Source organism: Streptopelia decaocto (assembly GCF_964273445.1).
Source record: "Streptopelia decaocto genome assembly, chromosome: 5".
Classification (NCBI taxonomy): Eukaryota; Metazoa; Chordata; class Aves; order Columbiformes; family Columbidae; genus Streptopelia; species Streptopelia decaocto.
In genome coordinates, this window is record NC_138659.1 from 9,433,042 (window position 1) to 9,460,142 (window position 27,101).

General features: G+C 42.8%; 1 protein-coding gene across 1 annotated transcript in view; it reads left to right on the plus strand.

The window, feature by feature from the left end:
• The window catches only part of NEGR1 (neuronal growth regulator 1), a 224,834-nt gene extending 210,929 nt beyond the window's left edge, over positions 1-13,905 (plus strand). Inside the window, exon 7 of the mRNA XM_082053835.1 lies at positions 10,478-13,905. Coding sequence (XP_081909961.1) covers positions 10,478-10,602 — 125 coding nt within the window. The 3' untranslated portion in view covers positions 10,603-13,905. The remainder of the gene's footprint in view (positions 1-10,477) is intronic.
• The last annotated feature ends 13,196 nt before the right edge of the window (positions 13,906-27,101 follow it).

Here is a 27,101-nt window from a genome sequence, read left to right on the forward strand (position 1 = left end):
ATTTTAAATCCAAGATCATTATGTTTTACCACACCCTTTCCTATCAGAGCTGGAATATGCTATTCTGGGTGAGGAACAGTGTTCTGTCAGCGGGGGCAAACACAAACGGCAGTTCCTGGCTTTGCTGACTGCACCGTTGTTACTAAATTATTTTTCTGCTGACAGATAATGGGATGCTGTATGTTGTGCTATCCAGTTTATACAACTCGACACAGAGTTGTCACCTCTCTTTTATAAAGTGTTGGTAATTCTGAAATCTAATGGAAAAAATAGTCATTTTTATCCAATTCTCAGTTCAAGGACTTAATGCTTTAGCCAGTAGATTCAGCAGGCTTCGGATGTCTGTAGAAATGTCTTGATAGTGAATCTCTGGATATTTTCTCTAGATTGTTTCTTTCTTTTTTCCTGGCAATGACCAGGAGGTTGGGTCCCCAGCACGCATCACTGGGCAGAAGAGGCTGGTTACACAGAACAGCCCATCTATTTAACCAAAAAGATGCAACTCCGCCTTATTTATTGCAGTGCCGTGTTAGCTATTATCCAGGTTACACAGACCTTATAATTTTTATTTCAGTACTATACAATTGTGTTCCAGCCTGTCAAGCACAGTATTAGTGGAAACATCTGCAATGAGGCTGGAGTTTGGGGTTTTCAGCAGGGGGAGAGGAGTGGATTTGGGGTTTGGTTTTTTACCCAAACATGCTCACAACTGACTGCATCCCCAAAGCCAACGCTGTAGCTCTGCCAGCGTAACCAGGCTGGGCAGACAGCAATATGATAATCTCCCTTGACTTTGGCTGAATTTTCATTTGGAATTTTCACCATTTCATGCGTTATTTTTATTAAATAGGCCTCATTTTGCTAATGAAATCCTAGAGAGTGTTTCTAGCTCATTAATACATAGTAGCAGATCATATAACTCTGACTATCAAGCTATGCTAGATTTGCACTTATTCAAGGTTTTTCATATATGCTCCAAAGAGTCAGGATGGATCTGATTCCAGGCAGCATTTTCTTTGGCCTTTGGGCTAAGTAATAACATTTATTGGAAGGCAAAATTATTTGAGCCACTGAAGATAACCTTACCAAAGAGATACTGCTGCAATAAGCCATTAAATAATATTCTAAAAAATCTTTACTTTTTAAAAATAATCCTCAGTTAAGTTATTTTTAGCACATCTAAAGAAGGAGAGGAAAGCTTGGCAAACTCAAAGAAAATGGAAGACAGGTTTTACTTCAAGCCATAGGAACAACAGAGCCCTTTAACTTATTAATAGTTCTAATGCGGGAACATTAGGGGTAATTATAGCCCTTCAGGGTCTGGTCCCACAAAGAAACAGGTTAAATCTGCAAGTTTATACAAAGTATCTGAATCTTGGTCCTATTGTGCAAAGAGAAGGTATAGAAAGAGGAAAGAGATGGGAAGACGGTGCTTAATCTGAGGAACTGTAACAGCACACGAGTGGTGCGTGTGGAAACCGGGAGACACAGCTCAGCCAAAGAGAAATTTATCCTGGGAATAAGCAAATTCCTTCCCATTCAGAAGCACAACTGTAGAAAACCTTCCACCAATTGCTCCCAGTGGAAGACAAGTAACTGCTTTTCAGATAGACTTTAAGATATTTATGAGGGAAACCACAGACATGGTGCATGAGCAGAGCTGGGTTTGATAAGCCGAGAGGCATATGATAATTATAGACTCCACAGCTGTGTTCGTTTTTCTATGAGAATTAAAGATCTGTTCAAAGTTTTCTGCACAGTTTGCGTACAACAGGCATGGCCTCAGGGCACTGGAAGAACTCGGAGCTGTTTCCAGGACAGGGGATGGATGCAGACATGTCAAAGGCTCCAGGCTGACGTGGCCGACCTGTCACTGCCACCAGCCACCCTCCTTTTCCTCCTCTGGACACTCAGATCTCCAGTTCCAGAAAGAAATGGAATATTTCAGTTACTGCTAATTATGGTGCATTGCTGGATTATTTTTTTTTACAGGCCTGAAGAGAACACCCAGCATAGAAGGCTCTCTTCCAAAAGTGGTGTCTAGTGACATTTTTGACAGATATTTGCTCTTAAAACTATGCAGTGACACATATTCCTCATCCTTTCTGTGCATCCCAGTGCTACATTTGCTTTCATGGCTGTTCTGGGTCTGACCTGCTGCAGGTCAGATCAGGGTTTGGGACTATCCTGCTGTTCTGAACCGTCCTCCTGGGTGAGGGGTTCTTGTTGTTCTTCTCTGGGTTGTGTCCAGCCCACCTGTGCATCTCCCAGGTGAGCCAGCACAGGTGAGCCAGCGTAATCACAAACGCTTTTCTGAGGAATTGTTACAGACTCAGTTCTTTCTGCCAGTACATGTGCAGTTGGCTATTTTTATAAAAGAGCAGATTTTTTTTTTGCTTTATTGAATCATTTGGGGGGGGGGGGTGTTCTTTTTCTTTTTTTTTTTTTTTTCCTGCTCGAAAGATATCTCTCTCAGTCACTCCATCTGCTAAAAGTCATGTCAGAGGCTCTTACGCACCCTCAGTTCTGAAGTTCCTGAAAGGTACTTTATTTATTCCAATATTGCTGCACTTCTCATCTGTGCGAGAAAATTTGAGATAACTTGAGTATAAAGGATGATATATAAAGCCAAATTTTATTCTATTCCCTCACATTCATTTTCCTCATAAATACCGCTTGGGATTATGAAATATTCCCTGCAGCAGGAAGCGGGTATATCAGGGCTGTACTATTTTATCCTGTTAAACACTAAGGCACTCTGTGTTCAGTGCCTGCTTCATTTATCCTGTTAATGTACTAGCAGGATTCTTTTCCTTTGCATTATTTAATGGAAGGGGTTTTTTATTGGATATGATCAAGTTTATCTGTGCCTGAATGAAATTCCATTAAAGGTATACCATCAACAATGCACAAGGGTTTAAAGTAGTTTTTGTTTTTGCAGCTGCAACAGAAGCATGTCTGTACTATCAAAAAGATGGGAGTGAGCCCGTTTGGGCTGAGCACCACCGCTTGGCTGATGGTTTGATACCCAAAGACATTTGTTTGAAGGAATAAGTTGATAGACAGCAGCACATGGGGAATTTACACTGATGATCTGCAAACTAGGCTTTGGTGTTAGGGTTGCTATTGTTCTGACTTGCTCCAAATCACCATCGCCCCTTTTTCCCCGTTACCTGAATCCCTTGTAAATACAGAAATAAAGTAATTAAAGCGGCTTGTGCCCAGTCCCGGTGAAAAAGCCCAGACTTAGAAACACTCCAGAGTAAGAACAGCAAGATCATATAATTAGAGTGAGCAATAACTACAGGGGTTTTAGGTACCTACGTGATAATTGCCTGCAAATGGGGACTTTTCTATTGGCAGCAGTACGCTAAAATGTAAAATGCGACTTTGAAAACAAACCACACCGAGGTAATAAAGTTTTAACAATAGCTTTTTGTTGTGAAAACAGTAGCAAAATAAAGTGCTGATATCCAGATATGTTCAAATGCAGTAGCTGGGCTTGTATCACGTTTTTTAACAAGCCAGCCATGTGCATACACCACATAGAAAACAGTAACAGTTCCTGTACGTCTCAACTATTATATCACTAATAGATACTGAGCTCCTTCCAAAAGCACACATTGACACTGAGGACCACAGCGGTTCTTTTGGCACATGAAGTAAAAATGTCCAAAATCAAGGGGTTTCAGTTATCAGGATCATGTGCGCAAGTATAAAACATCCCATGAGCCTTCCTTCTTGGAGAAGATTTTTTTCCTCACATCTTAAATAATTAAATACTCTTTGACAATAGCATCTATTTAACCAGAATGAAAAGGTTATCTTACCCTCTCTCAATTAAGTTACCCAAATTTTGCCAACCTGTCTGTAACTTTATGCATGATGAAATTACTGTAATTTTTTTAACGTATAAATTAGCTGGAAAATAAGTCTGAAAAATTAGAGATGCTTGTTTCTCTAAAATAACACACCTTTTTTTTTTTTTACATTAAATGGTTTTCTGTGAATAATGACAATCTTTAAAATTTAGATTTTAAAATGTTTTTAAATGTTTTAACGATCTTTAAAGTTGGATTTCTATGAAAAGAATCAGGGACAATTTAGAAAATCAAACACGCTGGTGAGTCCCCCTCAGGGGTTTGAGTGCCCCCCCATCCACACCATCTACACCGAGGTGTCTGCACTAAGCACTTTAGAGAAGCTGCTGACTTTTTGGAAACACTTCGTTCCAGAGAGTCATTTGAGAACAGAAATTAAGACACTTAAAAACCTTTTGCACATAGTGAACAACCTCCATGAGTTCTGGTTTTGCTTTCTGTACAAGCCCAATGAAACGCAGCCGTTAAGTGCTCACTAAGTAGGGCTGGTTTGAACAACTGCAAGATGTGTCTGGCATGCCCCAGCGCGTTAATAAGCAAGGAAAAATCAGCTTGCTTGAAATCTACATTACTGTGTGTATTTTTAGCTGGTTTTAAATTAGCACTGTGCTGTTTATAATCTTTAGCATGAGTTATTTGTCGGAGTGCGGGTGGGTGGAATGGGACTGTTGCAGAGGGCAGGGAGGGGAGCGAAGACTCTTCTGCCTCCTCCTCGCACGTCTGGAACCCGAATTCCTGGGCAAAGATCCCCACAATGAGGAAATCACAATGCCGGGTGGCTGAGCTAGTTACTATGTTTTGATTGCTTGATTTTCTTTTTAGTTCTGTAAATATCATATTTTATATTTTAACTGAGAATCAGTGCAAAGAACTAGTTTTGAGTTAGATACAGAGCATATAACAACTGGGGTCTTTATGACTGAAACAAGAAATGCCTCTTTCTTATATCTGTGCATGCACGAGAAATGAGCAAACACAGAGGAATAATATTTCACTTCAAAACATTGCTGGTGGTATAACTGCCTCAAGTGTTTAAAATACTAAGTTTAAATATTTTAGTGCAACAAATAGTTGGGTTTTACTTCTGCACTCATATCAATAATTGTTTAGTCTTTTTATTCCTATTTTAATGCCTCAAAATGCTACATTATTCTTTTAAATTAGAAAAAAAAAAAAGGAATCAGCATAAGCCATTATTTTACAGTTTCTGCATCTCACACCAGACTGGTGTGAATGCAGACAAATAGGACCTGACCATATCAATTTCACTGGTCTGTTGGGGGGCTCATCTTCCAAATTTTTCTGCCAACACTCGCGTGTCAGAGCATCACAAAGCCACTCTCGTACAGACAGGTTTTGGCTTTATCCTCCACAGCTCTGTCTTAGAATAAACTGAAGAAGTCGCATAAATCACTCTGGGGGTTTCAGCCTGTGCGGTGCTGAACGTTTCCCTCTCATTCAAAGGAGTTTCAGTGATTCATACCACTATCAGTGGAACACTGGGCTGGAGAGGACCCGAGTCACCACATCCAGCTCTCAGCTACCACAGACGCGGTCCAAATGCATTTTGACATTACTTAAATTATCAGCATTTTCCAAGTGTTATTATCATGGTCAAAGCTCTGTTTAATCAAAGTCTCCATCTGGCACACACTTCAAAAGGGCCTCCTCAGTCACATTTATCTATTTAACTTTGCTACTGAATTTTCCATCACGGTAAATCTCCTGTCTCAGGCGCTCAGCCTTGGGGATGATTGCATTTGCATAAGACTAAACAAATCGGTGTCTTCGCTCACTCATTTCTATACAAGATTTTAAGGTTTTGTTCTCCCAAGGTCAAGCCTGGCCTCCCAGGCACAGAGGAGGGTTTGCTCTTCTGTACAAACTTTCCTTTGGTGCAAACAGCCCGTCCGAGCGCTCTCGAGCAGATTACCTCTCCTATCTCAAGCCATTGCTTTCTCATTCCACCTTTTATAGACTGTCGACCTGCTCCTCCAAAGCCATAAATCCTCAGCTAACTTCAAGTGTAACAATATTTATAGATGTTATCTGTAGGACTCCATTGAGCCTTCAGAGTCCCATTATCTTACAATCTTTTCTTTAAAAAAAAAAACCACGTTTTTGACAACCCAGTCTTTTCCATATTTTTTTTTTTACTGCTTTGACCTTGAGTTAGTTTATTCCTTCCTTCTCAGTTTTTATGCAACATTTAAAATATACAATTTATTAAGCCTTTCCTATAATAAATCATTAACCGAAATATAGTAAAATGAAATGCTTTTAACATCTCTCTGCATAATCCATTTAACAGAATTAGTCTTGCTTATTCAGACAATCTAAAGAGGTCCATGCTTTTGTCTACAAGGCATCAGCATTAAAGCTTATAATTATTTCTGGCTAATGCAGTCCTTGGCGTTAGGCAATGTTGGTTTGCATGTTGTAGCATAGTACTTTTCCTAATCTCTTGTATTAATTAGAGATAGTGATATAATATTACTTTGTTCCTTTCTATTCACCACCAGGAGAGATGTCTGAATATAATCCTATCTGTGCTAAGAGTGTGCTTAAATATTTTCACAACTGCTAGCTGTTATAAAACATTAGGATTATGTAGAATAATCGCTAAATTAGAAAGAAAGGAGAGCTTGATAAGAGCATGTGTAGATCAGAGGTGTGCGCCCAGGGACCCTGGCCGGCAGCGACAGAGAACACGGCAAGTGCCGACCTCAGTGGGGGTTTGTCCTTTGCCAGGACTGCAACACCATGTAAACGACTCCCAGGAAAGACGCGAGATGCTGTCTTGTCAAAAATGAGGAATGGACCCGCTTTTTGTTGATAACTCATAACACCAGGAGTTACAAAGCAAAGGGGAGAACCAGAGCAGAAACTTGCTCTACATGTCTCCGTCCCTGCTGCCACAAGAGCGACCGCTCGCACAGACCGACAGATAATTTTAATGTATTAAGGGTAACTAGGTGAGGCTGATAATGCTTATATGGACACAGTGCAATATGTGCACCCAAAACCTCTCTGGTAACCCACCATGCTGCACATCCCAAGGAGCACGAGGTGGGGAAGAACCATCTCCTGGGCGAGGACATGCCGAGGGACCTGCCAGTCCCCCGCGGGTCGCTCCCAGCTCTGCAGCTGCTCCTGAGCAGGCGCCACAGGGGAGGAATCTCCCCCAGAAAGTTCTGACCATTTCTTCTATTCACACGCGGATGGGAACCAACACCATGAGTCAAACACGGGAACACCCAACATCACCAGTAGGACCATCAGCAGCCAGGACCATGTTCCCAGGCACAGGGCTTCACTTCGGCATTACTACTCCTCAGTGACCAAAGCTGACATATTTTAGTTATTGCACCTCTTATCTCCCTACGTCAAGTTATATTTCAAACATCAGACTTTTCATCAAACTCATTTTAGACTTCTAGATGGAAATTCACTGTCTTCCAAGGTACCACTGCTATAGCTCTGGACAGAATTTGCACAGCCAGATCAGCACAAGGGGAGCCAAACAATCTGACCTTGGTTTCTATTTCACATTGTTGTGGACAGGAATCTCTAGCCAGATAAACACCTCTCTGCAGGGCAACCACTGTTCTCCTTCCCCTCCATGTACCAAGAGTTTCACACGCTGTAAAATCCGTTACAAACAGAGCGCTCCACTACAGCGGTGGGGATGGGTATTATGGAAATACCCAGGATAGCTGCAGGTGTCGTCAGAGAGGCAAATAATTCATGCTTTTGTATAACAGCTAATCATACATACCTCTATTATTATCTCGCTCTAACAATATTACGACTGCAAGTGTGTGTATAAAACAATGACATGCAGTGCTGAAATCTTAGTGGGGGGAAAGCACCTGTGAGATTTATGCTATTTATAAACACTTAAACATTTTCATTCCTTCCATTCATTTTCAGTTTAACATAGAAAATCTTCAGAAGAACCCTATGAAATTAACCAGTCCAGGTGCAAAATGACCTTACCTAGCATTACACAGCAATAAGAATGAAAGTAGTACTGAGCAAATATATTTATTCATTTTAGATGAATGACTAAGCAGACTCTATTAGGAAGTGTTACATTTTAACAATATGTTTGTTTACTTTCTTAAAGTTTGTCAACCACCACAAATAGCTACAGAATGTTATTACTGCTTGGAAACAAAGTTTCTTTTTTGCCAGCAAAGCAATCAGGTAGCCACAGGAAAAGTTAATCAAAATACTGAGGTGAAAAAGAAAAGGACTGCAGAAGCTTCTTGATTTTTAAGAGCCAAGCACAACATTTTAAACTTTATGCCATCCAGCAGACTCACCACAACATGGTAGTTGATGCAACCCAGGTGCTGCTGTAGTGAGAGAGGGACATCTGCTTATAAACTCATTTGGAGACTGGAAACTCCTGGAGATTTCCAGAGGTCACACTGAAGTTAAAAGATATAACAATCTGGCAGGACTTTCTAATCGATAAGTCACCATCCATCATACCCAAGCCCCGACGTGTTCCCAGCACAGGCACTGCCTTGCCCCTTCCTGCCAGCTCACCTGCCCAAAGGATGCACTAATTTGGGCTGCTAACTAGCAAAGGAGACTATGAGAGCCAGGAGAGCAGACAGGTTTTTCCACCACGGGATGAATTAAAGTGTTGGGGAAACACATCACGATGCATGTGCTGAACTGTTGGTGCTCTGCGGGCACACAGCAAGTGTTTTCCAGAGACCAGTTCCAGTTTAATTACAACAGAAAAGCTTTTAGATCTGCAGCAAATGGGTCCAAAAAAGCCTTTTAAAACCAACATCTGATGGGTTCACATGTTGGCATGATGTGGGTTTTGGGGACATTTCCAATGACAGCAATGTCTTTGTTTTGTGGACTCTGGGGGCCAGGTGGACACAAATGTGAACAGCCCCAGGCTGATTTGGAGTTTCTATGGCAAATGTCACTGCAGGTCTCAGCAGGTGACACTACACCCCCAGGTTCTCATCCACAGACCCAAAAGCCAACGGTTCGCGCCAGTTTGCCCCCCTTGAAAGGAGCAGGGACTGGAGGGGCTGGAGAAGAATTTTACATTTTGGCTCACTCAAGCTCTTTCAGAGCATCAGTCCCGCTGACCCTGCAGCCACAGCTGCATTTCATTTGCTATTGTAATGCCCAAGACAAGTTTAAAGAAACACTGAGAGCTTATTAAATAAATTTTTGAGCTGAAATCTTGTTTGTCAGACCCAGCCACAGCATTGACACCCTGAGGGGGGGCGTGAACAGGGCTAAAATATCATCCATGGATCAGCAAAACCAACCCCAGGACCCCCGTACTCCTGAGCTCAGCCCTGGGGGTGGTTTAACCAAACCCAGCACAGTCCGGGCCCTTCAGCTGGTCCAGATTTGCTTCTCCTCCACGTTTCTTTCACACCAAATCTTTCTGGTTAGCTCACTTTGGGAACCAGAACTCTATTATCTACCCCATTCTCTGTATTTTTCCCCCATTAGTTCACCTAGTACATTTGTGCTGAAACAATCTAAGTATCATTTAATAAGCTTTAGAACGATAGTACTGGTCCATATGCAAAAAATCAGATTTACATAATTTTCCACTTGCTTTTATAGGCACCATAGTTCAAATTATCTTTACGTTGTGGAAACACTTTCAATAGGATAAAATGAAATACCACCTATGCTATGCTTCAGCTTGCTAGCCAGGTTTTTGTAATAAATTAAATGTTGATTTGTCATACTGACTTATCACAGAAAATTCCTTTTTAATGAGAAGAGCATGCCCTGTCCTGCAGTTAGTCATGGTTCTAAGTCACTAAACTAAGCTTTCAAGTCAGCTTCATCTTGTGACTTCTTTTTTTTTTAGTTACTTGAACTTTTCTGCATAGAGGGGGGAAAATGGAAAATTTTTGGTTTTATCACATACTCTGTGACTAGCTGTAGCATGTCATTCTATACAAGACTTGCACAAGTATTATGTTTTAAAATAATTATGTAATATTCATATAGTCTGGAAAGAAAAGCCACTGCTGTAAATGATGTCTCATCACTTGCTTCTCCATACTGTTTCCTTGTATTTTAACTCTTTTTGCACGCACTGACTGTAATATTTACTTAAGAATTTGAGAAAGGCCTTGTATTAAAGTGAGTAAACACAATTTCTTCAAAGAGACTGAAAATAAACATCAATCTCTTTGGCTAAGCAAAACTGTCAAACTTTGACTTCTAAAGTCAGGCAGAAAATGAGTTGTTTTCCAACAAAGCCAAATATATTCACCTCTCATTGATTTCAGTAGAGATCGTAATGTTCAGTAACTTAAAACCAGATAAATTATTCAGATGTTTAAACATGAAGAGCTCATCTGACGTTAAGTGCTCCCATTTTTAAATGCTTGCCTTAATAACAATTTATCCTCTTTAAAACGAGCAGTAACATTCACTGAGGGCCTGGCTACTTTTGCAGCGTTTTCTACAGTTTCCAGCAGAATGATTTCTCTGCCCTAATCGTTATCTTAGAAGAATTAATGAAAACTAAGAATTTGGGGAACTAAGAGTGGAAATTTTCACTTAACCCCTTTCTCTTCTCTTTGCAGCTCCCAGTACAGCCCAGTACGGGATCACGGGTGACGCCGAAGTCCTGTTCTCCTGCTGGTACCTTGTGCTGACACTGTCCTCCCTCACCAGCATATTCTACCTGAAGAACATCATTCTGCACTAAATGTAAAGACCCATAAAAGGCTTTTAAGGATTCTCTGAAAGTGCTGATGACTGGATCCAATCTGGTAGAGTTTGTTAAAAGCAGCGTGGGATATAATCAGCAGTGCTTACGTGGGGATGATCGCCTTCTGTAGAGTTGCTCATTATGTAAATACTTTAATTCTACTCCTTTTTTTTGATTAGCTGCATTACCTTGTGAAGCAGTACACATTGTCCTTTTTTAAGACGTGAAAGCTCTGAAATTACTTTTAGAGGATATTAATTGTGATTTCATGTTTGTAATCTACAAGTTTTCAAAAGCATTCAGTCATGGTCTGCTGAGTTGCAGACCATAGTTTACAAAAAAAAAAAAAATATTGCAGTAAAGTGTGCTTCTTTAAGGCTGCAATACAAATATTCAGTTCCCTTCTTAAACAGCATTCTATCCGCATTTACACAGAAACATTTTTCTTTTTTGATAAAAAAAAATCAAATAATATTGCCTTCAAAATATTTCTTCAAAATATTACACATATCTAGAATTTCTTCTAGCATGATATTCAGGTTTCAAGAATGAGCCTTGTATTATAACTGCATTGTGCAGGACTGCTTTCTGTTTCCTTTTTCTTGCAAACTCAGCATGGGTGTGCCTTCATAAAACACGACTTTCCTGCTCCTCCCCAGCAAATCCGAAATGTGTTTCGGGAAATGCTAAAGCATCCTTTAGAGCATTAGAAATCTCCAGTCGAGGAGCAAAGTGCTGTTGGCTAAAAGGAAAAACTCCCATCTCCAGGGGACAGGGTAACACCAACGCCTTCTGATGTTTCCATCTCCCACCACTAACCAGTAGGCAATCTCTGCGAAAACCAGTTTTCCCATCACAAAACAGAACACGAGTTATTTTGAGACATCTTTTGAATGTAAGAAACTTTCCCTTATACTAAATCTAAATTCCTAAATGGCTGTAAATGTGAGAAGCTGAATAGTCCCTTTTGTATTACTGGCAAAAATTATGTGAATTGGTATTTTTCTTGCACTTAATTTTGTACTGGTTTGGCTAATTTAGCAATGAGAAAGATTGCTTTTAAATATTAGATATCTGAAAATACATGAAGAATCAAGCAAAATTTTATATATATACGTATATATAAAAAATACATGTGTATATATATTAAAATGAGGTTGCTCCAATAACTGTACTGCAGTGCATGTTGCCATCCATGATAGAATCACCTTCACAGACAGGACTCGATTACCCATGTACTAATACCTTACTACAGCACTTAGGTCCTCACCTGTGACTTCCTAGGACCACAGCCCATCAGGATAACACTCTTCTTTCACTCAGTAAAGGGTTAAGTTCCAAACCAGCATCTAACAGTACTAACTTTGGTTTTACCCAGCCCTGGCCAGCATTAACACAAGAGGTTGCTCAGCGTTTCCAGCTGAATTTCCAAGGGCCATCGGTGGGAGTCACTGAGACACAGCCATGGCCAAGCCCTTGACCTCAGCATCTCCCGGTGATCCCCAGAGATGCTGACGCACTTACGCAACTACTGATGACAAGAATAAAAACGTTATTGGCATTATTATTCCCCTGTTTTGTGTATGAACTCCAATAGGCGGCACAATTATTACAGTACAGCTTTTTTCTCCAAGCAGCAGGTTTTGCAGCCAGCGATACCAGATGAGCTCTGTGCACACTCGGCAGTTCCAAATTCAGAGTACAGGGACCCCAGGTTCTGAAAAGGCAGGTTTGAGGTTTCCCAGTCTCCATAGATACCATCCCATGCTACTGTGTAGAAAGAACACGCCGTGAACTGTTGTAGCTACTGACGAAGTGTATAAACAGAAATACGGTGACTCCAAAACCTGGCAATGAAATGTCCTGGGTCACGCTGCGTATGTTCAGTGATAATGAACTATTTCTATCTTGTTATTTACAGCTGTGTACTAAGTAGTTGCTGTTTTCAGAAATGTGGTATCTTTTAAAAACCTAGAATAACATGACAAAATTCATTCTTTAAGGAAATAGTATAAACCCAATTCAAACTACACTATACACAGTCCTGATATCCTGATCTCTCTTGTATTGCAGCTTTAAAGTGCTATATTTTAGAATCCATTCACTAGAAACAGTGGTGCTGCAGAAAGTATCACGTCAGTGCAGTTTTATGAAGAAAGAAAAAAGGGTTTGCATAGCCCAACTCATACACCTTGTCTCACAGAAAACTGAGAGATGTTCCTATTCTGTGGCTGGATCAAATTCTATATTTCAATGATAAGTTTAATTTCAGTGACTCCTGATATCTGGATCCTGATATTTCCAGCAGCAGAATAGAATGAACAGCAGCTTTATTGAGTATGAAAAAATGTATGTAATTAAGTATTGACTGTTTACATTCATATCAGGCGGAGCTGCTGGATAACACGGATGAGACATTCAGCCCCATCTCTGAATTTTCACTTAAATTTGGGGGAACATAATTATTGTCAAGCCAAAAAAAGAAAGGAAAGTACAAACCCCACTGATATTTCTGGGTGCCAATGGTGTTTTCTGAGGCAAAACAGGTATTTAAGGGTGGGTCAGCCTGTGTGTTTGGCAGCGGGAGGGGTGTGTGTGTGCCGGGTGCAGTGCCGGTGAGTGGGAAAGGTTGATGGGGAGACCCTCCTCAGTCCCCCCAGAGCTTTAGGCACTGATTAATTCAACAGACATAGTACCTAGAGCCAAACCACCTGAATTTTTGCAGGATCGGAGCTGTAGGCAGTGTTGATCAAATAAAGAAACTTGGTTCTTGGTGAAACTGTTCCACACGGTAAACTGGTAATTGTCCAGATTTATTGGGACTTATTGGGATGTTCTTCCAAAGGGGACAGTGCACACGACGTTTTACCAGATCTACCCACCCTTTAATTTGTGGGTCATATTTGCTTTAGGCAACTGTTCAAAGGTATGTTCGCTGCTGCTTCAAAGGATTAACCCATATCGTTCATATCTGTCGGGCAAATATTATTATATTTATTCCCACCTTTCAAACATGAAAAATAAATGGCTTAGCTCCGAGCAGTATAACTGAATATTTATATCCAGATTGTCGTCCACATTGGAAACCCCAAAGTCTGTAACACCGTAAGTTCCTCCTTGTGCAATAGCTCAGGTCTGCAATGACCATTGCACCAGTGGCGGGCACAGAAGCAACAATGCTCTAATTATAATGACACTGATCATTCTATTATGCTAATACTGAATTAAAGGATGTCTCACAACTCCTTGAACAAATGCAGTTTCTCAAGGGTTTATAACTTGGCAGGAAATGTATCCATCATAGCCAGACAGCTTTTCTTAAACTTTTCAATAGATACATTTTTTTTTTTTTAGAAACTCTGCTGGTTTTAAGCTACAGGAGTGTCAAAATCATCATCGGTAAAAGCTGCCTTTTTGCACATTTTCAGAGCTAGTGTCCTAGACAAACAATGGTAAATGTTACGCCTACCAAAATCTCCACTTAGTGACATGACTGTGTTCAAAAGAATGTGTAAACCAAAATATGTATTTTCATGGATAAACAAATTGCCTTAAAGACTAAATATGCATTTACTTCTAAGATTGGATCAGACTTGTGCCCAGTCTGGAGGTAAATAATCCATATTTCATAGGCTGCCATGGAAGGTTTTATTTCTTTGGAAAAAATAAAAAGAAAAAAATAGCAGTTTCTTTTAAAATAATCTTAAATAATGTAAAAATTCTTGCGTAAACTGACAGATGTGAGGAAATATAGGGCAAGGATCAATTTTAGTGTGATGCAAAGTGTCAAAGTGTCAAAGTGTCGCCTGGCTCATGGGGTTTGCTGGGGGGGGTGGCCAATGGCTCCTCCGTCCCCATCCTGTCCCATGTCCCTGGGTCTGTGCCCTGGGTGCCCCCTCCTCCCTGGCCATGCCACAGCTTGCAAGACAAACCTCTTTAAAACAAGAAAATAGCAGTGGGGAAAGAAAATAAATTTAAAATTCTCCATTCAGCCTTAATATTGAGAGCGGATAAATCAGCATTGCCATTGAAGGGAGAAATTTACTCTCAGTTTCCCTGACCCAGCTGTTGCACGTACCAGGATGCTGCAAACATGCTTAGTTTGGGCTGGCTCTAGTTTTTGGTCCCATTTTACAATTCTTTGCTGGGCATTGAGGGCAAGGGAGGGAATTTACTGCATGACCAGAAAAGTTCATAATCGAAACCAGCTGGGTGAACAGCACGAGGGTCTCGGGATGGTTTGGAAGGGACTCTGTGCATCCTGCTCCAAAACTTCTGCACCAGCAAGGGGGGAGATTCTCACCAGGGCACCCTCAGCGCTGAGCTCAGACCTGTCTGCCCCCATCACTTCATGCCTATTTCACAAAGAGCTCAAAGGTTCCTTTACATTAGAAAAGGGTTTGCTGTCATTTATGCCACCAGCCATCGCGGTGATGGGGAAAATCCAGGGAGGACTTTTCCTTCTCTCGCACTCCAGCCTCGGTTCTCCACGCGATGAACTTTGATCCCAGCCAGCAATGACAAATAATGCAGCTGAAAGTCCACAGCTCATGGGACAGCAGGAAAGCAGGGAAACCTTAGTGCCCATTAGCAGAATAAATCACATTTCTACAGTGATTCCGGATTCAAAGCGGAGGGAGGAGGACAGGGCACAGTGCTGCTCCAGCCACAGGAGTTTCCCCTCTTATCTGCCAAATATGAAAGTACTCATTATTCCTCCAGTAGCTTTTTTTTTTTTTTATGCTGCCAGATAAAAAAATGCCTGTAATGATGATATATATTATATTTGGTATCTAGAGGGTGAAATCTGTTCTTTCCTAATGCACATCCATCCTTCTCTTTATTATTTTTCAGCCAAAACCAAAACACAATTCGCACATTACACGATGCGATTTATGTGCAATAACATCAGCTTTTCCACTTATCAAAACCATTATAGTCGTAAGCACATAACTCCCATTAACCTCAACGACAGCAACTTAAATGTGAACCACAAGTGAGAATAAACCTTAAAGATGCGATTGAGCAGCAGCAGCCTTGTTTGCTCGGTGTCTAACAGGGAGATGGCAGGGCCATTCCTCCCCTCCCCTTGCCTTTCTTTTCTTTTTTTCTTACATGAAAATAGGTTTTTCTCCTCTCCAGGGTTGTTAATTTAGGCTGGGAGGTGCAGCCATGTAGATGTGCTCAATGTTTTTGACGCATCACTCCAGGTAGCGATGCTGAGGTGCGGCACGCGGAGCACAGCTGCTCCCACATCACCCCAGCAAGACGGGTTCTTGCAGGAATTTTGGTTCTGCTGAAGCTGTGGGAGGTCATGGGCTTCATTAAGCTACAAAAGCTTTAAAATGTTCAAGGAACTGATTTTCCTCTCTCATTTAAGTGAATTGCTAAAAGCACTGAGTTGTTCTTTCATGGAACTTTGAATTCACTGTTTTCTTCATTAACCTTGACCTTTTTGCATTTATTATGATAAGGGAGGGAAAAAAAAAAAAAAAAGCAAGCCCACATAACAGTTAACTTTGCAGTAACCTACTGCAAATTCACTTCCCCCAAGTCTTTAAAAACAGAGAACCTCGGTGTCTGGGACAGGATAGCGAAGGATCTCATTTGCCACTCATTTCTAAAAGAGGCTTTAATGTTTATTTGCCAAAAATTATGAATCATAAGTCCCTATAAATAATTTCTAAATTATTTTTAGCAAGCTAGGTGCATGTAAAGCTACGTGCAGAAAGACAGATGGAGCAATGGCTGGGACACCTTTCCAGGAGCTGCTCCCCAGAGCCGCTGAGCTGGGCCAGGCAGTGGCTCCCGAGTTGCTCCCAGGCAGCTGGAAAACAAGCCAGCAAGGCAGTTCAGAGCTAAATCAAACAACGGGCTTGACACAGGCTTTGGAAGTTTAGTTCTGAGGTATTTGCATCAATCTCTTGAAGCCACTGCAGACGCAGTTTGTGCTTGAGCCACTGGTGAGCGACAAGCCCAATGCAGGAAAATGGCAATTCCATCCACCCTGCCCCAGGTATCCCTGGAAAATCAAACAAGGAGCATCCTGCTCTGCTGCTCATGCACTTTCTAGCCTCATGAGGGTATTTTTTTGCAAACCACGTTGTCCGCACTGGCATAAGTGGTGCTGTTGGGAGGGAGGAGATGCTCAGAGTGCAGTTTTTGCTCCACTCCTGGCAGAGGCTGCTCTCCCCAGCATCAGAACACACAGCACCACCTCCCCTCCCCTGGGGCTGTCCCTGTCGCCACTTCCTGGTCCCCTCTCCCCAGTGGGGCTGCAGGAGAAGGCAGGGCTATGGGGGGAGGCTGCAGCTCTCAGCCTGAGCTCCTCACCCATCAGATGGACCTTAAAAAACCATCAGACAGACAGCTAGGCTGACAAGATGAGGTGTTCTGCCTGGTGTGCTCAGGTCCAAGCTCCCATCTTCTTCTCTAACAGGGCTCCAATTTCAACTCAAACAACCCTGAAAGCTCCATAATGTTTTTTCCAACTAAGCAAAACCCCAAGCTGGACTTGTACGTGCTGCCACCCTCAAGCATGGGGTTCAGTGACAGTCCTGTCCAGACATAGCCTGCACAGAGCAGCAGAACAGGAGTGTCTGCACGTCGCTTTGTCTCCCTTGCTGATGAGCCACGTAGTTGAAAAGATACCTGAGTTTTTACGGTATATTCATTTCTGCCATGGGAGTTTCAATAAGTGTCTCACTCTTTGTTTCAGTGCCTTAAGCACCTTTTTTCAAAAGGCCAAAACACGAGAGAGTACATTTAAAAAATTAATTTCCCAAAGTTAATCACCCTTAGTAAGTCGGCTCCCCAGCACAGTCGCTCCCATGTCAGATGTAGCACCGGCTCCTCGGGAAGCGAGACGGCAGCAGCACCCGTTGAGAGGCACTGATGAGTGTTTCTGCCTGAAGATTTTAGATAAAGCACTTAGTTCTTCTGAAAAAAAAATCAGCTAAGGGCTTTGACCTTATATTTGAATACAGAATTAGCACTCTGGTAAAGGTTAATGAACAGAAGAGGGGAGTAGAGAATTTTTGAGTGAAATACTTCTGAACTGGATTTAGACACGTGCACATCTCTGAGCAGGTCTGCTGCACATGGACCTGGTTCTCTCGGCCCGGGCACTGTGGCCACCAGGAAAACCTGCTCAGAAAAGGGGAGGGTGAGAAGGAGAGTTTGCTGATGCTTGGCGTGCAAAGCAACGAGCTTGGCGTGCCAAGCCACTAACTTGGCATGGAAAGCCCGTGAGCCTGGCGTGCAAAGCCCATGAGCTTGGCGTGCAAAGCCCTGAACTAGGCGTGCAAAGCCATAAGCTCTGTGTGGAAAGCCCTGAGCTTGGTGTGCAAAGCAGCGCTGGTGATGAGGTATGAGGCTCGAGCAGCTCCAAGGCCAAAAGGCTGAAGCCTGTTCCCAGCACAGCAGGGCTTGCTCTGGTTTTCCTCTCTCACTTTTCTGACAATCTGTGATCTTGATACGTATTTTTTTTCCTTGCTTCTTCACCTAGTTGATGCTTGTGAAAAATAATTATTTCACCATATGGTGAAATGTGCGATTATCACTGTTAGACTCATCATCTCAGACTGGCCCCTTCATGAGCACCAACAATCAGGGATTGGGACAGTTTGGGCAAAAACCAAACCAGCCTTCCCCCCCACTCATGTCACCGTTGCTGTAAATGGTAAATAATAATGGTAAATACTGGGGTGGAGTCTTAAAATGAATTGCAAGAATTAGGGCTACTATAATTTTATAATCACGTTAAATTATTCTCTTCATGACTTTATCATAAAAGCATTTCTTCTCTATTTAAAGTTCACCCTTTGGAAGGGTCACTAAGAACAAAAGAACTATAGGAAAAGAAACCCCTCACAGAGTCATTTCTATTTGTTAAATGTAGAGAGACACCCTTTGAATACAAAAGCCGAGCCTCCCAAAGGTAGCGAGACAAATCTGTGCATAATTACCCTTCTACTATTCAAAATATTATTATTAAAATAAGCCTCGGTTCAAATTCCAGCACAGCTATCGCAGCCTGTGTAGCAGACTTACAAAGAATAGATATTTGGCGTATGGCAGGACACGTTTGCAGTCCCTGTGTGCCCTGTCACGGGCAGGGTGGTGGGGACGTCCCCGCGCCTGCTCTTTGCCACCAGGCCCGAGGGACACCGGGTTCTCTGCAAACACACATCCCTTGGCAGAGGGATCTTGTCACCACCCTGCGCGCAGAGGAGTGGGAGACATCTCTCCAAGACACAGCACCCAACTCTAAGTCAACAATATATGCAAATGCACTGAGCAAAGCACTCCCACAGATGTTCTTAATTAAAGCAACCTAACCCAAGCCCACATAAAGTAATAACCCCCCAAAAATGCCTTCCCGCTCTCATATGTTCTGAGTCATTGCTGCAGAATACTACAGGAATATTATTTTTATAAGAGCAAACCATTTGCTAAATAAGCCACCTGTTAAATAAACACTCCCACTCTCCAAATATTGTTATTTTGTTTTCCAGACTATGCACAATCTGGATTTATTTTAGATGAAAAAAGCTAATCACTGAAGTAAAAAACCCCTAAAACCAGTATTTTGACTATTTGAGACGATCCATCTTGTGTGCACATCTGCTCCTTTGCAAGCTGGCAGGGCTCTTACATTAGAAGAGAATCACAGTTACTTATTCAGCCAGGAGCTAATGAATTTCCATCATCAGACCTCAACAGCCTTCACTTTTTTAACTTCTTCAAGACTTGAATTGTTTTTAATTCACCTGGCTTCACTTTCTAATAGCTGTATCTTCTCATAGGGACAAATCTCAAGCCAAGATTTTTTAGTAAATTTGACACAGGAGCAAGTGCAGAGTTTGGCTCAGGTTTTATCTTACAATCACTTTTTCCATGCTGTAAAAGCCAAGTGGACCATCGTACGACCACAAGCCTTGTACACGAACATCCTGCTGCACACACCGAACACACTCCGTTTAGGCTTTCAGAACCTTCTTTCCCACCCAACACAGCCCCTGGAAAACACCTGATTAGTTCTACAGGATGGACATCCCCTCAAAAAATTTGTGCATAATGGTACACTATATCAGACCCATGGAAATCTGACTGATTGGCAGTAAAAGCTGGGCAGGTGATCATTTAAGTGCATAAAATGTGGCCATAAAGATGCACAGGCATTAGGATTTCGTATAAAATTGCAGGCAAAACTGGACAAAACCGCTTTTCAAAATCAGCCCCATTATATTCCGTTCCCTTTCACAGAGAGCCTTTGTGATAATAATTTTACATGCTGCTATTTTGCATGTTCACACATATTTTCTTGCTCTTTGACACTTGGCACCCAGCAACTTGGCTCCATCACCTTTAGCTGATATTTTTCCCAAGTCTTCTGAACAAGGGAGCAGCAAAATCCTCCATGCAAGTCTCATACTCTGTCTTTAGAAAATTCTGCAAAGCCTGTATTACTCATTTCACTTCACATGCAGCTCACAAATTAATGGTGTCTGTTAATTAGGCATCTAAACCCCAAACCTGAATCTATGTTACTTTAACAACACCAGTGTAAAAAGGACATTTTTATTTGGAAATATTGCAATGCCCAAACATCGATATGAAAAAAAGATGAAAGAGGTGCATCCTTTTAAGATGGCCCTTTCCTCACCTCTCCATCTCAGCCTTTTCCATAAAGAAATCTAGGACTCATTTTATTCAGAGACTAGACTTCAAATTTCTATACTCATGTCAGGGTAGTATTAAATATTAAAGCAAGATATTAAAATTTCAAAGAACCTAAATTAAACCTGAGGTATTCAAAAATAAGTGTTCCTGAATATTTAATACTAAAGATTTCATAATTAACTTTAGAAATCTCATATTAAGAAAATTAGGAGCTGCCTAAAAAAAAAAAAAACATGTCCATCGCAGTGACCTTCCAGACAGGGTTGGTGGGGGATGCTCCATGCCCACAGTGCCATCCCCATCCCATTGCCCCCACCACCACGCGGTGACTCCTCTGTCACATGCCACCAACAACCGGAGCCCTCTTGGGTAAAATTCATTCAATTTCTTTCCTCCTCAACTGTTTAAAGGAGTTTCTTGGATGCTGTGACACCTCGGCGGCTTCCTGCAGAAACCTGGCCAGCCCTTGGTCTTCCCGCAGCGGGGACACCAATGATGTCACAACTGCCCTCTCCCGCATGTGACAGACAGACTTGAGCACAGGACCAAAGGGGCCATCGCTAATTAGAACAGTTCACAAATCTGAGATTTAAGACGTGTGATGAGAGTTTTTTTATGGTTCTTTTAACTTCAAATGCACTATTAAAATAGGCATGGATTTATTAGGAAGAAGAAGCAAAATTAACTTAAACTAAATGGGGTTTTTTTTTGCCCCTGTGAGCAGGTTTTCCTCCATTATTCATTAAGACAGGCTGACTTCTGAGGAGCAGGAACAGGGCTCTCCAGTTAGTGTCCCCCAAAGAGCTGCCAGCTGGACTTCTCTGCTTCCCACCACCATAAAATTGTTTGAAACTTGCCTATCCACTAGCACTTAACATCTGATCCTATATGCATACAAAGATTTGGGAAGCAGTCCATACCAGCACAGGATCTGGCCCAACATTTCAGTGTAATTGGGGGGGCAGGGAGGAAATTAAAATGTGCTTCGTAGAGATTTAAAGTGTTATATAAGCATCAGAATTTACTATAGTAATGACTGCATCCCACATGCATTTTTATAAAAGGAAAGTTGCTTTAAATTGGTGGTATGCCAAATGTTTAGGTCTCTCAGAGAATCTGAGCGCAGCATATGAGGCTGGTGATGTCCAGCACAGCTCATCCCCAGCCCAAAGGCCCTATGTACTGTCACAAGATGCCAGCTGACAGGCTGTCTGTGTTAGGCTGGGGACTAAGACTGAGCTACTGTTTAAAACTGCAGAACTAATGGCACCCAATTAGCAATACTACTGGAGGAGGCTGCTCCCCAGTTTACGAGCACTGTGTTCAGCCTATGGTGACAGACCAGGGTGATCCTACAGCTGAAGCCTCTTGTATCTGTGGAAACCAAATAGAGATGGGTGTAAATAGAATATAAAAAGTTGATGGCTGCCTTCAATCACTGTGAAGAGGCTTAAATGCCTTCCCAAAGTAGAACGTTGATCTACAATAACAGGCAGAAGAAAAATAGCAGATTCAACGGTACAGACTGTAGTTTAACATTCACAATTTGTCTAATCAAAGTAAACACACCCTTCTATATGTGCATACAAAAGTCACTGAGGTAATACGGTACAGGGAAAGAAAGTCACCAACTTTGTCAGTGGTGACACAAAATAATGAGCAGCCTCCAGACATTAACCAGTAGGACCCTGAAAAATGAAATATTGTGCTGCAGCTCAGGGGACACCTGGGAGCATCCTGAGGGCTGGGGACAGGTGAGCCCCTCTGCCCAGCACGTGCCACCCAACAGTGCCTTGGGGACACAGCTGCCACCCCAGCCACCACTCCCAGGACTTCTTCATATGCTTTTCTCACCAAATATTTTGTGGCTCCCTTAGAAAAGGCTGAGCTGAGCCAAGAGCAGGAGGTGGGTGCCAGAGCAGGGACAGTCCAGGAACACTGTGCCCACAAGGTGTGGAGTGTAATGGTCTCTGCTAATTGGCAGGACTCATTTTTAGAGCTTTGCTTGCTAACGTACGATAGTCATCACAACACTCGCTTCAGCAAAATGTCAGTTTACAGATGGAGCGGAAGAGAAGGGGGTTGCAGAGATAAAACCGTATACTGAGAAAACAATAAAAGAAAAATCAATCTTTATGACAGATGAGTGAGTGAGATTTACAGTGTAATCAGAAAGCACAAAGAGATTCACGTATTGCCGGGAAGGGTATCCAGGCAGTGTTATTCTATAGATGGAAACACAATCGTGCCTGCGGGATCTGTTTGCTTATTTCTGAGCAAATCCTCCAACAGCTTTTGTTGAAGTGGATAACTGAAACACACAGATCTCAGCACTCCATCGGTATTGTTGTGCCTCTCCTTTCACCCAGCGCCTGAACTTCTCAATCCTTTGGCTTTTCTGATGCCAGAACATACACTCACAAAATTGCTGGAGATAAGACGCAGCCCCAGAGAAAAAGGCAGCGCCACCCGATCCCCGCTCCACTGGAGCAGCAATTACAATAACCATCAAGGCAGATCTGCTCTAAGGATGAGCTTCTGGCTACCAAGTGATTATATTAATTTATGTTCCATTTTATATAATGACCTTTAGGTATGGTCAAAATAAGCAGCCAGCTAGAGCTTAAAGAAATACTGATCTGTGAATTTAATACCATGTAAACCTTAATACATGTTTCAACCTGAAACAGTTTAGCTCACTTGTCATTTTTTATCTGAAAAGCAAGAATCACATAGCAAGACCCTCATTCATTTACTATTCTTTTTTTCTGTGTGAAATCTCTTCTGTCCTGTGGTGGCTATCCAACCCTTCTCCTCAACAAAATCAATGGTGACCATTTACAATGGGTAAATCTAATTGTCTCTGCGGGAAGGACCTGCAGCACTTCAGAAGCCTGGGCTTGGACAACACAAGTTCACAAGATCCATTACAGGGTTGGACAAGCGACTGTGGGAAATGTGATCAGATCTTTCCCCAGGGCATTGCTTGGTTTTGTTGATGCCTTTTATTTCGTATCATTTTAAACTGAAGCCAAGCAAGGCAGAACAGTATCTCCTGTTGGCTTCTGCATTTCGCTTTGGGGAGGTACAGCAGACTGGGCAGGGCTGTTTGCCTAATGATGCAACAAATGGTGATTAAATGGAGAAATTAGTTCAGCCACATACTTCAGAACAGTTCCTGAAGACATCCCTTCAGGATGTGAGGTTTCCCAGGGAGATGCAGTTCTCTCCTACATCACACAGGACCTCGGCACTGAGCATCTTGCTGGAGCAGAGCCATGGAAGCTCTGCGTGGTGGCGGTTGTGTTCCCCCAGGTGTGCTCTCCTTCCTGGCTGTAGCATCCCCTGTGCTGTTGCTTGTGGCTCTTCACTCCACATGTAACATTGAACAGCAGCCCAGGTGCTACTGGCCAACACCTGGTCAAAAACAGAGCAGAGCTTCTCAGCTCTGACCTGGGAAAGGAAACTCCTGCTCCTCTGCCTTCATCTGCTCATCTTCACATCTTAGCAGCAACTGCAGCACCTTCTACGCCTATAAATTAAATCCACCTCCCACACCCACCCCTCGCTGCCAACCCTTAAACCAGGGTCAGCAGGAGAAGGTGGCAGTGGAGAACGTGAACCAGCCCGAACTGGGAGCTTTCAGAAGCAGAGTGGGCTCCCCACAGACCAGCAGCCCCTTCGTGTCCTCCCACAAGCTGCCGGCTGCCGGTACCTGCTCAGGCTCCACACCTTGTGTCTCCTTGGTCAGACAGAAAACTGGCTCTAAGGCCCCAAGAACTCTGGCCAGACCACCTTTGCCCACCATACTACACTGTTCTTCATGGCTTTGCTTTGCTGTTGTTGTGCCAACCAGGCAAAACTCACAGTCAGCTCAGCATTTGTGGCAAGATTAACTAGATCAGAATTAGCAGCGAGATCTGCAAAGACCAGCTCAGACTCAGCCAGGAGAAGACCTAACGCAGAAGCCTTTTTTTCCCAACATCTCTTAAAAGATCCCAAAGGCAGGTTTCAAGAGCAAACACCAACACGAGAGAGCCCTGGGACATCCAACTGCAAACCAAGGCGTGCACAAGGGTTAAAGACACAGGCCAGGCTGTGGCACACGTGTGGGTTTGCATAACACTATTGCCCAGTCAGTGATTTAAAGATAAATTGATGAAGAACAGCAGAGAAGGTCAGAGTAAACCAGGGACCCAGTAGGCTGACGGTGAATCTTCCAGGTCATTCCCAGTTTGTCAGCAATACCATCACCACAGAGCCTTGGGTCTATTATAGTGACACAGACTTTACAAATGATAACAAAATAGTGAGTGTAGTGCTCTGGCCATGCACAGCGTTGCACGTGGGACAAGGGACCATGACATCCCATATGCCATCTACGTGCTGTGGGGAATTAATTCATCATTCCTGCAGGTCTGCGCCATGACAGCAATAATTCAGTTGTCCGATAAAGGCAGAGGCACTAAAAATTATGTGATGTTTTGCCCTGCTGACTCAGTCAAGGAAAGACAGAGGCTGGGAAAGGCATGATGCTCTGGGGCTCTGTTCCCTTTGCTCCCCCATCCCTGGTTAGTGCCTGCATAAAGGCCAAGGGGCACAAACCAGAGCAGGGAAAAACCTTGAAGGTATCGGGTTTATGCTACAATGCAGCAAGTAACAGACGGCTGAATATAATCCTTAATTTTCCTCAGATAGTTTCAAAACAATGAGTTCATCATTTGCAAGCCAAGCCATTTGTTTATGCCCTTTTCTCCTTCATTCTCAGATGGTGGGCAACTATGGTTTTATTTTGCACAAAGTTCTTTTGCTAATATTCATCCATAATCATCAACAAAATAACTTAATATATGTAGGCGACTATAATGACAGCAAATGCTGTGTAGGAGGCATAATATATGCTTCATTGTCAATGCCTGCATGCTGAATTAAATACCCTATTCTGGTCAAATGCTAATACATTCTATGAGCACTTTTCCATAAACAGATTTTTAAAATGCAGTAGAATAAAAAGGTGATATGAATAATATATTGAAATAATCTGATAGGCGGAAGTTTAAGAACCAGTGTTTTTCTGTAGCATCTTGCTTGATATTGGCACTGAAATGATATGCATGAAATAAATATTCAGGATAGTATCACTGACACCCTAAATATGGTACGCCGGTCGGGACCAAAGTAGCATCAAACCTCATTTTTAAACAATATGTTCTTTTTTTAAATAGACAGCTGGCTGCCCTTCTGGAGCCAGAGTCATGTAACACATCACACTGGGACTTCTGGTGAAAAAAATAGGTGAAGTACAAAATAGGTAGTATTTAACTTTCTGCAATCCTTAGCATTTAAAGCAGCTTAGAGCTCAGCAGCACTTCGTCTCAAAAACAGCCTTAAAATCAGCGGCAGCCTCAATGCCTAACTGCGCTTGGTGGGGTAAGGCTGTCCTGGTGTTCAGTGTCAGAAAATGGGACAAAAAAAAACAAAGTGACCACAATAACATGGTTCGTAGGGCAGACAAAAACCATAGCTGCTGTAAAGACTTTGGATTTGAACCTGTTCTTGGCTGCAGGAGCAGCGAGGGGCTGCTGGCTGCAGCAGATGTGGAGCACCCCATGCTGCTGGTGTCAGCCTGAGTCACGCTGCTCTTGCCCAAGCAGGGCAGCAGCCGTGTGGTGGCCTCCACAAATTATATACGATGGCCAAGGGCTTGGAAAGCACAAATGGCCCTTGTGTCAGGGCCTGGGGGATAGGGCAGTGGAGCAGGTCATGTCCCCTCAGCGCCCGGAGACAAGCGCAGCCAGGCACATGCACCGGGGATGGGCTGCCCTGATCCTTCTGACTTTCCTTGGGATGCACCACCCATCTTCCCAAAACACAAGCTGATGTTTGAAAAGCAAACAGGAAGAAAAAAGTTAAGGCAGAGCACACAAGAACCCCAGGATGCTGCACAAAGGCAAAGGGACCACTCTGAATTCACTGGGCTGCTGTGTACCAATGAAGGATGGATACGCAGACCTGTCAGAGAATCCCCTGAGACATAGAATCACAGAATCATTCCAGTTGGAAGAGACCCTCGGGATCATCGAGTCCAACCATAACCTAAATCTGGCACTAACCCATGTCCCTAAGAACCTTGTCTATGTGCCTTTTAAACCCCTCCAGGGATGGTGACTCCACCACTGCCCTGGGCAGCCTGTTCCAACACCCAACAGCCATTTCTGGGAAGAATTTTTTCCACAATTTGCCTGGGAGCGGTGCCAGTGGAGACTCCACCAGCCATGTTCACACCCTTTTGTGTCTGCAGGAGTGAGGTGGCCTCTCACCTGTCACCAGCCCAGGGCCACCACTTGCTTCTTCACGTGCCACAGCCACGTACAGTCTGGGCAGGCTTCAGGCTGGTTTTAACTAGGCTTGAGGGAAGCTTTAGCAGAGCTAATGGTAGTTCTTCCAGCATTATCATTTTCTCTCCAGCCAGAAGAATGCTGGGTGTGGGATCGACAGCCACACGAACCTTGCCACAGACCGATCAGCTGGATTATTTATTCAGTTCTCCAAGATCAACAGTTGCAAAGTAGATTGGTCTTCATTACAGATTCAGGCTTTGCAATTAAAATGCATAAGGCAGTGAACTGGGAAGATGCGTGTCCCTACAAGCAGAGGCAGGGGCAGCTCAGCCCCATGTGCTCACGGCAGGGCTGAGCGGGCCTGAGCTGAGCTGAGTTTAACAAGCACCACCTTGGCTCTGGTAGCCTGGAGCTACCGACTGCTCCTCTTCCCTGACAGACTTTTGATTTTTCTCTCCTGTTTTACACTGC